The 13,225-nt window shown below is 42.3% G+C and overlaps 1 protein-coding gene across 1 annotated transcript in view; it reads left to right on the top strand.

The window, feature by feature from the left end:
- Positions 1-13,225, top strand: part of LOC136157635 (zinc finger protein 420-like) — a 132,950-nt gene that overhangs the window by 54,865 nt on the left and 64,860 nt on the right. Inside the window, 4 exon segments of the mRNA XM_065919455.1 lie at positions 3,782-3,908; positions 4,414-4,509; positions 7,474-7,605; positions 8,281-9,476. Of these exon segments, the coding sequence (XP_065775527.1) occupies positions 3,782-3,908; positions 4,414-4,509; positions 7,474-7,605; positions 8,281-9,476 (1,551 nt within the window).

The following is a 13,225-nucleotide window of genomic DNA, read 5'->3' as shown; positions in this document are numbered from 1 at the left end:
TTTGAACGGTGGTGTTGGAGAAGACTCTTGAGTATCCCTTGGACTTCAAGAATATCCAGCCAGTCTATCCTAAAGGACATCAGTCCTGGGTGTTCATTGGAAGTGTTAGGGGAAGCACACTAATTGAAACCGCCCACCCTGGCCAGGCACCATAGTAACAATTTGCATGAGTTGTTTTATGACAGGAGATGTTGATAAAGAATACGGAACTAGTAAGCCACCACCAGCTGGAAGAGTTCAGGAATAGTTTAGAGGAGACACCGCGTATCCGTCCACTTCCCAGAATCCCTCTTGCTAGCATCCATCTTGGCTGAGCGATGTGTGGGCCACCAGGAAAGACTCTGAATTAGAATGATTGGCCAAAGACCACCCGGAAATGAATCCCGTCACCATAAACCCCAAGACTGCGGGGCACACTGCAGAGCAGTTCTCCTGGGTTCCCTTACCTACTGCTCTCCACCCAGGTGCCCTTTCCCAATAAAATCTCTTGCTTTGTCAGCATGTGTCTCCTCGGACAATTCATTCCCGAGTGTTAGACAAGAGCCCGGTTTGGGGCCCTGGAAGGGGTCGCCCTTCCTACAACAGAAGGACTGATGCTGAAGCTGAAACTCCAATACTCTGGCCACCTGATGTGAAGAGCTGACTCATTGGAAAAAACCCTTATGCTGGGAAAGATTGAGGGCAGGAGGAGAATGGGACGACAGAGGAGGAGATGGTTGGATGGCATCACTGACTCAATGGACATGGATTTTGGTGGACTCCGGGAGTTGTTGATAGACTGGGAGGCCTGGCGTGTTGCGGTTTATGGGGTGGCAAAGAGTCGGACAGGACTGAGTGACTGAACTGAACTGAACTGAATGGATTAGTGGTTTCCTCTTCTTTCTTGCATTTCAGTGTGAATTTGGAAATAAATAGTTCATGGTCACAGATACCAGGTCTTGGAGGGCCACACCCATCCTAGAAGGAGCCCCTCCCCAATCAATCAGGCTGACATTCTTTGTTTCTAGAAGTTCCCGCCCTAAATGCTCCCTTCCTGAGGTCACAGGGGTGCTGAGTGTGAGGCTGCAGCTCTTGGATCTTGGACCTGGGTCTCCCTCTTACTTTGTTTCAAGAACCTTCACAGGCTGGGTCAGGTGACCTGGTAGTTCTGTCTGTCAGGTCGGGAATTGTACTGTGGCCTGCACCCGGTAAGGTAGAAAGAAAGGAGAAGAACTAGCAGCGGTGGTCTGCATAGAGAATGCAGGAAAGGTAAGCACCAAACAAAGGATGTGATTAGCATATCAGGTTAGTCTGGATTATCCGCTGCAGACCAGGAAGGAGAAAGTAAAAGAGGAGCTCTGAAAATGGCCAAGGGAAACAAGAAAACTATCTCTTCTCGATCATTGCAGCAGTTGCAGATTCAAGAGTTGTGTGGATGCCTTTAAAGTTATTTACTTAACACCCAGATGTGAGTTTGTGTTAAAACTCCCCAGAGGAGAGACAGAGCTGGAGGAAGAAGAGGAGGAAATGGCAGCTTCTCCGGTAAATGTCCTGTCCCGGGTCTGGGGCTGTGTCTGCTTTTCCTCCTGAAATGTCTGGTCTGAACATCTGCGAGCCTTCAATTGTCTGCTACTAATTTTTCTACCTAGGGTGTTTGTTGCCAACTGCTTATTTTTTTCTAGTTTTTCTTGTGTTAGAGGAGACTGGCTCTTTAGACAGTTTCTTCCTATGTTCCAGAGCCTGTTATCCAATGTATGTATCCTGGCTTTCTATAGAGCATGATGAATTCTCAACGTTGTCAGTTTCAATGTTGAACATATTCCCTCTGTGAAAGACCAACACGGGGAGACATTGGTATAAGGGATTCCCAGTGGAATGCTGTTCTGTGTTGGGATGCTAGGGAAGTAGGGGAAATGCCATGATGAGTTTATATCTGGATGCACCTTCAGTTCTTTAAAACAGGAGCAAAAGGCAATGCCCTTGGAAATAGAATGGACTCAGTGGTCCAGATTTTTTTTCAGAATATTTTCAAATATAAAAAATACAGTTGAGACTATCGTCTTCTTCTGTGTCGGTAAGAAAGACTTACTAATTAAATGTGGTATTAGGCTACATGTCACGGGAGGTATATATGAAGTGAAATTTGCTTCAAACTAACATTTTTTAATGATAGATTCAGATCATGGTTTCCATAATATTGCCAAAATACCCATGCAGTGGTAATGCATTCTTCCATGTACTTCTAACCCCATGACTCTGATGTTAACTGGTTTAGGTACTTCTGTGAGACTCCCATGGCTAGGCAGCTCATGTGTTTTCCTTTTGTCTTTAACAAGTGTCTTGGGGATAAAAAGTGAGGGATGTGCCTAAACTATCACAGTTAATGGGGGAATCCCATATGTTCTTTTTTTTTTTTTAATTTTTTATTTTTCAGTGGGTTTTGTCATACATTGATATGAATCAGCCATAGAGTTACACGTATTCCCCATCCCGGTCCCCCATCCCACCTCCCTCTCCACCCGATTCCTCTGGCCATATGCTCTTAAGTTTCTCTTTGCTTTGGAAGATGACTGTGTTTAGTAGAGATGCTGGGTTTGGGGGATTTTTGTCACTCAAGCCCAGGTCTAGTCATTTCCAGGTACACTCCATGCTCACATCACAGAGTCTCATCACATTTTTGTATTTTCCAAAATGTTTATAAGAATCTTATTAGTGTTAATCTATGTTCAACTGTATTAAAATTTGAACTATAGCTCTTTGGAAATGATATAGATTTTCAGGAAATTGAAAAATTCAGAACCAGAGCTTTACTTTATGTTACATCGTTCTGTATGTCTGTATTCTAGTTTATTTAAAGAAATAAAATAATATCATCCTCATATATTTATGTACATTTTTAATAAGTTAAAAATTTTTATTTTATTGACATGAGGACTTTCCCCTATTAATTATTAAAACATATATAATCCCATTTTAGTTTATGTGTCTGTCCACGAAACTGTTAACATGATTTGATCGCTTTTTTCTATTTTTTTAAGATTTTCGGAAGAAGGGAATAGGTACCTACACTAGTATTCTTGCCTGGAGAATCCTATGGACAGTGGAGCTATTATTTCTGTTGCACATTCAAGATTCTGTAAAAACTATCAGAAAGATATACAGTATATACTAAATAGTTAAAATGATTCTTGCTGCAAGGTTACTATCCTATAAGACCTGTAAAATCTGTAAAAGACTTAAAGTCCAGACTTAAGTATGAATTCTTCCCTACTATTCTCCTTCATTGTGGTGCTGCTCAGAATGGTCATTTGTGGAGCAGAATTTGCAATATTACTAGTTCAAATAAGCTTAGTAAAAATGTGGCACAATTTCTCCACTCCAGAACTCTTGGATCAGAATCTGCTTTTTAAAAATGTTTCCTGGTTTTTGGTAGAAAATTTATCCTGGGTCACACGTGGACAACACTCAAAAATAAATATGCCAGTGTTGATCTGATGACATTATAATTTCTCTTCCACATCAGAATAGTTTCTTGTGAATCATATCCTCTTTTCTTGGGGTGAAAAATGTGGTAGAAAATGTTACTGTGTGATACCCGAAACTACACTAAATCAAAATGTGTTCTCTGAAATTACTGCTTTCGTTTAGGGTCAGGTTAGGAATTCTTCGCTTGGCCATATGACAACAAGTCAGACAGTCAGTTCAGCCATTCAGTCATCAGTCCTGTCTGACTCTTTGCGATCTCAGTTGTGTCTGACTCTTTGTGACCCCAAAGTACATGCATGTGTACTTTGTATTTCAGGGACGGCTGATGTTCCAGGATGTGGCCATAGACTTCACCCAAGAGGAGTGGGAATGCCTGGACCTCGGTCAGCGGGACTTGTACAGGGATGTGATGTTAGAGACCTACGGGAACCTGGCCTCCTTGGGTGAGGACAACTGCCTTCCAGAATCCCTTTTCCACCACTGGGTTTGGTGCCTGCATTTCTAGAACGTCTCCTGGAATTTCCTGCTTCCACCAACACCTTCAGATCCCTGCTTTCTAGCAGGAAATGGGTATCTGTGAGTTTAGAAAGAAAGCCTTCATGGGGATTCAGTATGATTCTAACCTTTTTCTTCCTTGATGTAATCTGCCTCCTTCACTCTAGCGTGGTGGTGATTGAATCAGTTCCATGGTATTAAATAGTGACAGCTTTCTCTTAAAATCACATTTACACTACTTACTTTCACCTTGTAGTACTTGACCAGAATGTCAGCATCTGATTTTTATGTATTTGTTAGTACTGTAAGGGTGCTTTCAATAAAGTATTTGGGGGAATCCTCCTCGAGGCTGTATTAACATTCACCCGTGTGTTCTCTTATCACCCAAGTAGATATTGGGTTGGAAACTTGTGAATCTCTAGGAAAACGAATATTCCTTTCTCTGATGAACAGGTCTTGTTGTCTCTAAGCTGGACCTGGTCACCTTTCTGGAGCAAATGAAGAATCCCTGGGATGTAAGGAGAACGGACACAACAGCCACATACCCAGGTAGGTGTGAACGGAGGGAGCTGATGACTCAGGTGAGAGGTCCAAGGAGCAGTGAGGAAGTCAGCCTTTGTCCTGTGGCTTGGGAAGCCGTGCTCCAGTGGAAATGATTCTGGAGAACTCTGGGTTCATTTCTGTTGCTGTCATAGACGGACATTGCCTGGCTCCTTCTGCCTCTCAATCATTCATGAATTCTGCTCCATGATTACTTTTCTCATCCACAGTGAGAATTCAAATTCTCTTCTTGGCTTGTGACAACTTGCATGAGTTGGCTGCTCTTTCATTTCTTGCGGGTCCTAGGAAAACTGCCCATTGATGAATAAATATAAGATGCTCTTTTTAAAGTTTGTTTCTACCTCTAGAAAGAAGTGTGTGAGTGCAATTGTAAACAAACTACCAATACTCTAGGAATATTGGAGACAGCTTTTTTTTTCTGATTTATATTTTCTAAAACACTGGAAGCTACAAATATGACCTTATAAATTTTAAACTCATTTCAATGTATAAAACAAAACCTCCATAAAATGAGAGAATGCAAATCTCTGAGTTACACCAGTGTTTCACTTTTCTTTATGTGAACTCATCTTAAATATCTGAAGTGTATTTGCCACAATTGCTCAATGGTAAAATAGTTTAATGTATTTAATTTGCTCAAAGATTTTTTCAATAAATTGGCAAAATAGTTTAGAACATTTTCCACCATCTTTCTAATTGTTGTTTCAAACTATTAACATTTTAGATCATATAAAGAAGTCCTTTTAAGTCCTTTAAATCCTTATTGGATTTAAATAGTTATTGTTTTACAATGTTGTGCTCTTGTACAGCAAAGAGAATGAAGTATACGTATAAGTAGCCACTCTTTGTTAGAGTTCCTTCCATTTGGGTCTCCGCAGGGAACTGAGTAGAGTTCTCTGTGATCCCAACACATTTTTTAAAAATCTCACTTCTTATTTAATTGCTTAAGGCTTTAGTATCTTGTTTGTTATCAGCTGCCCCAGACTTTATTAATTTATCTCATGTCTAATCAGTTTCTGATGGCCCTCAGTTTGTAATTAGTTGTATGTCAATACTATTTATGATTTTTAGATACAAATATCTAATAGAATGTGTTCCAATAGAACACAAGTGGTAAGAAGTGGATTAAAGAAATTAAAGGCACCTAGTATTTCTAAAAATGTTTGGTGTTTCCATTTAAGATGACTCAGGGCAAAAGGTAATCATTAGACTGCGTGTCTCCGCTTCATTTAGTGGTTCTTTTAGCTTATTATTTTGCCCCTTTCTCTGCTCCATACTCTTTGTCACCTGGTTTTATTACATTTTCTGTGTGTGTGATCACTGCCCTGAAGGCTGCAGGATCCTCGTTCCTCTTGTTTCTTGTGCCAGCCCTTTAGGAGCTCAGTTTGGTCCTGAGGTTTGTGCCCTGATCCCCTTGATGGGCACTTGATTGTTGTGACCCGAGCCTGCCCTGGATATTGAGGGGAGCTTCCCCATCGCTCTGTGGCTGTCACCGCCCTGTCTGTGGTGGGTCTGCGCCCAGGTTGGTGGAATAGAGCCCCCAGATCTGTTTCTTCGCTGTGATCCTGATCTGTGTGGAGGCAGGTGGGATTGGAGAACACCCCCGGGAGAGAACCCCTGAGGATTGCTGCTCTGGGGATGTTCCCCTTGGGACGTGCTCTGTGCGTCACTTTCCCCCATTGGCTGAGTCCCGTGTGACCCTGGTTGGCACTGATCTTGGCCCCAGCTCAACCATGGGTATGCCGGCACACGGCCCTGGGGTCTCTCAGATGTTGTTCTCCCCGGGTCACCAGCATAGATCCCCTGAACTCAGGGCCTAGATCCCTGGTGCTGTGGTGCTGTGGGGGCAGCTCAGACTCCGGCCTGGCCGCGTCCCCTCGTGTCCGAGCCCACAAAGTCTACAGTTGCTAAAGCCACACCTGCTGTGACCGGGGGCGTCCCCCTTGTCCTTCAGATGCTCTGCAGGGGCTGAGCTGACAAAGCCGGTTGCCTGTGTAAAAGCGTGGTTAGTGCAGCTGCGAGCAGAGACCTCAGCTTTGCTTCCTTAACCCTGGGGCTCAGCTGCGCTTTCAGCTCCTTCTGAGCATGTGGCCCACCCACGGGTGTCTGCTCCAGAGGCTGCCCCAGGGCACAGGGGTCTGCTGACGGGGGAGGAGGGGCATGGGGAGGCCGTGGCTGGGCCACAGTCGAGCCCACCGGATGGCGGTCCTCCCTACTGCCAGGGATGAGGGGCCAGCACGTGGGAGAGAGGCTGCGGTGGGGTTCTTCCCTTTGGGCCTCACTCAACAGTGGCGTCTGCGCTTTGGTGGTGCAGGCTTCCTCCACAAGCGTCCCATTTGCCGAGCTCCTCCCTCCCCCCCGTCCCCTCAGGATGTCTCCTCATGGCCAACCGCAGTCCTCTGCCTGGGTCTGCTCTCCAAAGCCCACGTTCCAGCACCCAGCCCTTGTTTGCAGGTGTGGACACCCTTGAGGTGGACACCCTCTCAGGCTGGGTGGGCAGGGCAGGGGTCAGCACCCCATCTGCAGCTCTCACTGCCCTGCTGCCACACGCGGGTTGCCATGATCTCTTCCACAGAGAGTGAGGCTCTCCTTCTGTCCAAACTGGGTTCTCCCAGATGTGGACACCTCTTCTCTCTTCAGAACCCCCCAAGGTTACAGGTCCCATTCCAGTTCCTCTCGTCTTCCTTCTCCTTCTTCTTTTTTGGTCCTACCTGGCTCAGCAGGAATCTTTCTTGTCCTTTTAGGTGGTGTAGGTTCTTTGCTAGAGTTCAGAGGGGACTCTGTGAGAATTCTTCCAATTCTGATGTATTCTTAATGCATTTGTGGAGAGAGATCAACTCCAATCTGCCTACTACTCTGGCATCTTGATCCTTGGGTTCCCATTTTCTCTAAATCTTCAAGGATATTCACTGAGAATAGTAGATAAGAAAGCTTCTATTTGGTATCTTTCAGCTGTGTCTTCTCACAACACCCATGGTTTGATGTCAAAGCATCCAAGGTTTGAAAATTTAATGCGAAAAGCAAACCTAGGCCTATATGAAAGAGCTCACCTCGGAAATGAACATTTAACCAAAGACTGGGGATGTACAAGGGTATGTGACAGACTGAGAGGATGTTTATATGGACATAAAGAATTTGAGACCGTTTCACATAATGTGGACATGACTGCCAAAAGAAATGAGCACTATGAGTCAAATTGGGGAAAGCACCTGTTTCAGTCATCACCGTCTGCCGCGCAGTGTATCTTTGTAAGCAATGACTCACATCAGTTTTTGAAACACACATGTTCTCTGACGGGGAATGTGGAAAATCTGAAAGGTCATCCAGTCTCTACTCCAAATGCTCGTTCAAACCACTCTGAACATAGACTTCGATTACACATACATTCAACCACGTTTGAAAAGGAGAAGTTTACAAATGATGGGGAAAACTCACAATATAATCAACTTGAGGGGTCTGTGAGCAATGGGTCATTATTCTTCCACCAACAGACAGGTTCTCTCCAATCCAAAATGTGTAATGTTGATAATAATGGAAGAGACTTTATTCAGCCATCACTGTTTGATACATATCGTGATAGGGTTGATATAAAACAACTTTTCATGTGTAATAATACGAGTCAGGCCTTTAGTAGGAGCTCCAACCCCAACAGTTTCCAGAGTATTTATGATGGAGCAAGAAACTGTTCATGCAATGACAGTGGATATAATATTGAACAAGACTCTGACCTTAGGAAACATCAGGCACCTCAATCTTCAGATAAGGATACTAAAAGTAATACAGGTAGGAATATCTTTTATCGAGCATCAGGGCTTTCACTAAATAAGAGTACCCATGCTGGAGAGAAGACTTACAATTGTAGTGAATATGATGTTTCTAATCAGTCTTCAGAACTTATTCAACAGCAGAGTATTCAGAATCCACAGAAAAACTACAAGTGTAAGAAATGTGAGAACGTCTTTACTAATGCACTCAATCTATGTAAACATAGGGAAATTCATACAGGATGGAATAATTTCAAATGTACAGAATGTGACAAAGAGTTTAATCAAAGTTCAAAACTTAGTCAACATCAGCGAATCCATGTTGGTCAGAAGTCTTATAAATGTAAGGAATGTGGCGAAGGCTTTAGCCAGCACTCAAGTCTTATTTATCATCAGAGAGTCCATACACGGGAGAAGTCTTTTAAATGTAAGGATTGTGGCAAAGCCTTTAAACAGTGCTCATGTCTTCATAAACATCAGGTAATTCATGCTGGAGAGAAACCTTATAAATGTCAAGAATGTGCAAAAGCTTTCAGTCAATACGCAACTCTTATTAAACACCAGCAAATTCATAGTGACGAGAAGCCTTATAAATGTAAGGATTGTGGCAAAGGCTTTAGTCAACGCAGAGGTCTTACTTGCCATCAGAGAATTCACACTGGAGAGAAACCGTATAAATGTCAAGAATGTGGAAAAGCTTTCAGTCAATACGCAACTCGTAATAAACACCAGCGAATTCATACTGGAGAGAAGCCTTATAAATGTAAGGACTGTGGCAAAGACTTTAGCCAGGGCTCAGGTCTTATGTACCATCAGAGAGTTCATACTGGAGAGAAGCCTTATAAATGTAAGGATTGTGGCAAAGGCTTTAGCCGGCACTCAGGTGTTACTTGCCATCAGAGAATTCACACTGGAGAGAAACCTTATAAATGTCAAAAATGTGGAAAAGCTTTCAGTCAATGCTCTACTCTCACTCAACACCAGCGAATTCATACTGGAGAGAAGCCTTATAAATGTAAGGATTGTGGCAAAGACTTTAGGCGCCGCGCCGGTCTTACTCGCCATCAGAGAATTCACACTGGAGAGAAATCTTATAAATGTAAAGAAGGTGGTAAAGCTTTAAGTCACTGTGTAACTCGTACTTAACTTGAGCGAATTCATACTGAAGAGGAGCCTTATAAATGTAAGGATGTGACATAGACTTTAACCCAGCACATTGGTCTTACTTACCATCAGATAATTCATACTGAGGAAATCTCATAAATGTAAGGAAACCTGCAAAGACTTTAAACAGCTCTCTCACCTCACTGGACATCAGAGAGCATGTCCTGGAGGGAAACCCTAGTAATGAAATAAGTAATGGAAGAGGTTTGTCCTGAACATACAGTTCAGGAAACCAAAGACTGTTTATATAAGAAAGATACAGAATGACATAAAGAAAATATAACTAAGTATTCACAAAAAATGAAATGTAAACAAACATCAGGAAATGCATACTAGAAAGCATTTCATAAATCCTGTTTTCTGATGTTCCTCTTTGGGAGAAATATTGTAGATAGTGACTCATAGTTAAAATAGACAGAAAATTGATATGTTAGTATGGATCACAAGATGAAAAGGTGATGTTAACCCATGTACAGCTACTAGCTATGTATGTTTGTTGATATTGACATGATTTGTGATTATTTGAAAACCAAAATGCATGTAACTGAATTCTCAAATTACTCCATGCTACACTTCATTTCTAGTGTGCATACAAAGTTATGTTTTTGATGGTTGCTACCTCAAAAATGAGAGAAGCCCTTCTATCTAGGAAGAAAACATTTATAATTTTCTCCATTATAAGATTAAGGACACAGTAATGTAACATGTGCAGTGAACATCTAAATGGTGGTGTTTGTCATTCATGTCACACATCCCTATAAGTCACCGTGATGTAAGTGTTCAGGGAATAATTCTACAGATTAACATACATTTTCAATTTACATTTTCAATACTTATGTCACTTGCTTTTAAAGTAAAGTACAAAGAGAGTTCACTAAAATCTTGATGTATTTTATAATATCAACAGAAGTCACGAATATCAGTACCCATGTTTCAGTTAAAGACATCTCTGATACCCTAGAAATGTAGGGACAACCCTTCCCAGAAAAGTCATGTAATTAGTGTATGTCTTCTTAAATGATTAGCCTCCCTTTTGTAAACATAGAAATCACAGTTCTCATATCATTGTATCAGAGGAAATATTATCATTGTTAATGCTTATAATCTGTATTTTAACCAAAATTACATAGCAGAGTGTAAAAGGTTTTATTCTGTGTGTGATAAGCATACATGTTAATAAAACTGAATGGCTTCTTGTGTAAATGTTGGTGTGTAAAGAATGAATTGTTAGCCTAGCAATTTAAGGTTGCAGGAAAGAATACCTAACGAGAAACTCTTCAGTAGCATAGAACGGTGAAGTCTGTAGCAATTAGTTTCCTTCCTGCCCTTAAGTTTCAAATCATTTGATCATGTATTTCCTACATTTCTCCATTGTACTTTCCCCCTCTCTTTAACCACAGGGACATTGTGACGGTTCTAATAAGAAGGATCATACAGAGTACTGTTGAGAGCTCCCCTGAACTGCTCCATGCTGTTGCTGCCTCAGCATCTGTCTGGGGAGCAGGCAGCCTTCAGGTCCTTGAACTCACACCAGCCAGTCCTGTGAGCACTTGCACTAGAAGACCCCCTTCCTTGAGACCAGCAGGCTTGCTGAACCCCAGGGCCTATTCACAAGCTCCCCTTCAATGCCACCCTCACAGAGCCACAAAATCCTAGTCCTTTTGGTCTGAATGGACCCATTCACACTCAGCCTGGGGAGTCCACAGCACTTTGCCCAGGGCCTCTTATAAAAACCTGAGCCCCAATTACCGCCTCTTTCTCTGCTCACTTCTATCCTTGACCTCACTCAGAGTTTGCTGTGAATTCTCTCAGGACCTAGATTCTTGAACTCACCTGCTTCAGTTGTCCTTTGTTCTTCTGGTGAGCTAAGTAAGACTTTTCATGGGCTCATTTAAGCAAATGTAAATTTAACCTTTGTCACAAGAATACTTAAAAGTCATGATGGTAAAATTCTGAACTAAGATTTGTAAAATCTAACCCTGTTTCTTAGCATATGCTTTTGTAAGGCTTAAAGGGACTGTTTTCCCATGGCTATAACATACGCAATGCAATATATAAATATCTGAAAGTATATATGTTATATAATTTATATAGCATACATTGAAGACAATAAATAATATCTGAAAGTATAAACACTAGCAGTGAGAAATACAAGGAACATGTGTGTGTGTGTGTATCAGTACACATTTACTTAAAGAATTGAGGAATGCTAGACTACAACTGCTCATTTCAGAATTGAAGATGATTCACTAAAAACTGCAAATCTTATAAATTTGTCAACTAATGTATTCTGTCTACTAGTCTGGGAATTCATTTCCTTAAATGTCAGGAGGTTACATTTTTTAAGGAACTTCCACACTGTCCTCCCAAGTGACTGCACCAGCTTACATTCCCTCCAGCCATTCAGGATGTTCCCTGATCTCCCAGCCTCTTCCGCGTTTGTGACATTATTAGTGGGCTTTCTGCTGTTCTGACTGTCAGGAGGTGATACGTCACTGTAGTTTTGTTCTGCATTTCTTAATACTTAGCGATGGTGAGCAACTTTCTTTTGCATCTTCCCCATCGAAAAGGGCAAGTTGCCCCGCCCAGCCTCAGCGGCTGTGGGCACAGACTTAGTCTCCCCACAGCACGTGGGGGATTCCTGGGCCAGGGGTGATGCCCGAGGGCCCCACACCGCCAGGGGGTTCCTAAGCACAGGGTTATCAGTCTGTTTGTTTATGTTTGGGATGTACATATATGTAAACTGGAATGCTTTCCTTTACAATGTTAGATTCCACTGGACAACTTCATCAATCACCACAGGTATATGCACACCACTCTCTCTTGAACCTCCCTCCCACGATCTCCGTCTCCCCCCTCTAGCCATCACAGAGCCCCGCGCTGAGCTCTCTGTGCTATGGAGCAGCTTCCCACTTGGTACCTGTTTTACACACTGCGGTGAATATATGTCGAGGCTCTTCTCTCAATTGGGCCCCCTCTCATTCTCCCATGGTGTCCATAGGTCTAATGTCTATATTTGTGAAAATATTGCATTAACATAATCCAGAAAATGTTATTGATGATCCTATATATTGAGCAGGACTAGAACTGGAGACATAGATATTAAGCATTTTTATATCAAGTTTTCAAGGTATATAACACATGGACAATCATTCCATGCATTTTATTAACTGAAAGAAGCCTATTTGAAAATGCCAAAAGAAGTCGGATTTTTAGAACATGGCATTGTGGTGTAGGTGAGTGTTCTCATGTGCTCCATTGTGTCTGAGTCTTTGGGACTCAATGGACTGTGCCTGCCAGGTTCCTCTGTCTGTGAGATTTCCCAGGAAAAAACAATGAGTGGGTGGCCATTTCTTCTTTCAAGGGATCTTGCAGGAGATCCTTACCCAAAGATTGAACCCACATCACCCGGGTCACATGCATTGGCTGGTGGATTCCTTACCACAGAGCCACCTGAGAATCTAGTCGGGAATGCAGAAGAGATTAAAATGGTCATTGGTTGCCATGGGTTGCAAAGCAGGGGCTATGAATATCGTGAGTTCAGGACCATGAAGTCATCCTGTGAAACTGTTGTAATGGACACAAGTTATTATACACTTTCCCAGACCCTAGAGTGAACACCCCAGAAGAGAAATATAAGGTGAAACTAGAAACATTATTTCATGTCTTTCTAGATTCATCTCTGGTAACAAATGTAAACACTGGTGGGGAAATAAGTAGGAAGATTGTCCATGTATGGGAGAAATATGTATATGGGAAATCTCTGTACCTTACTC

The sequence above is a fragment of the Muntiacus reevesi genome, chromosome 2, assembly GCF_963930625.1.
Source record: "Muntiacus reevesi chromosome 2, mMunRee1.1, whole genome shotgun sequence".
Taxonomy (NCBI): domain Eukaryota; kingdom Metazoa; phylum Chordata; class Mammalia; order Artiodactyla; family Cervidae; genus Muntiacus; species Muntiacus reevesi.
This window is presented reverse-complemented; position numbering and strand designations above follow the sequence as displayed.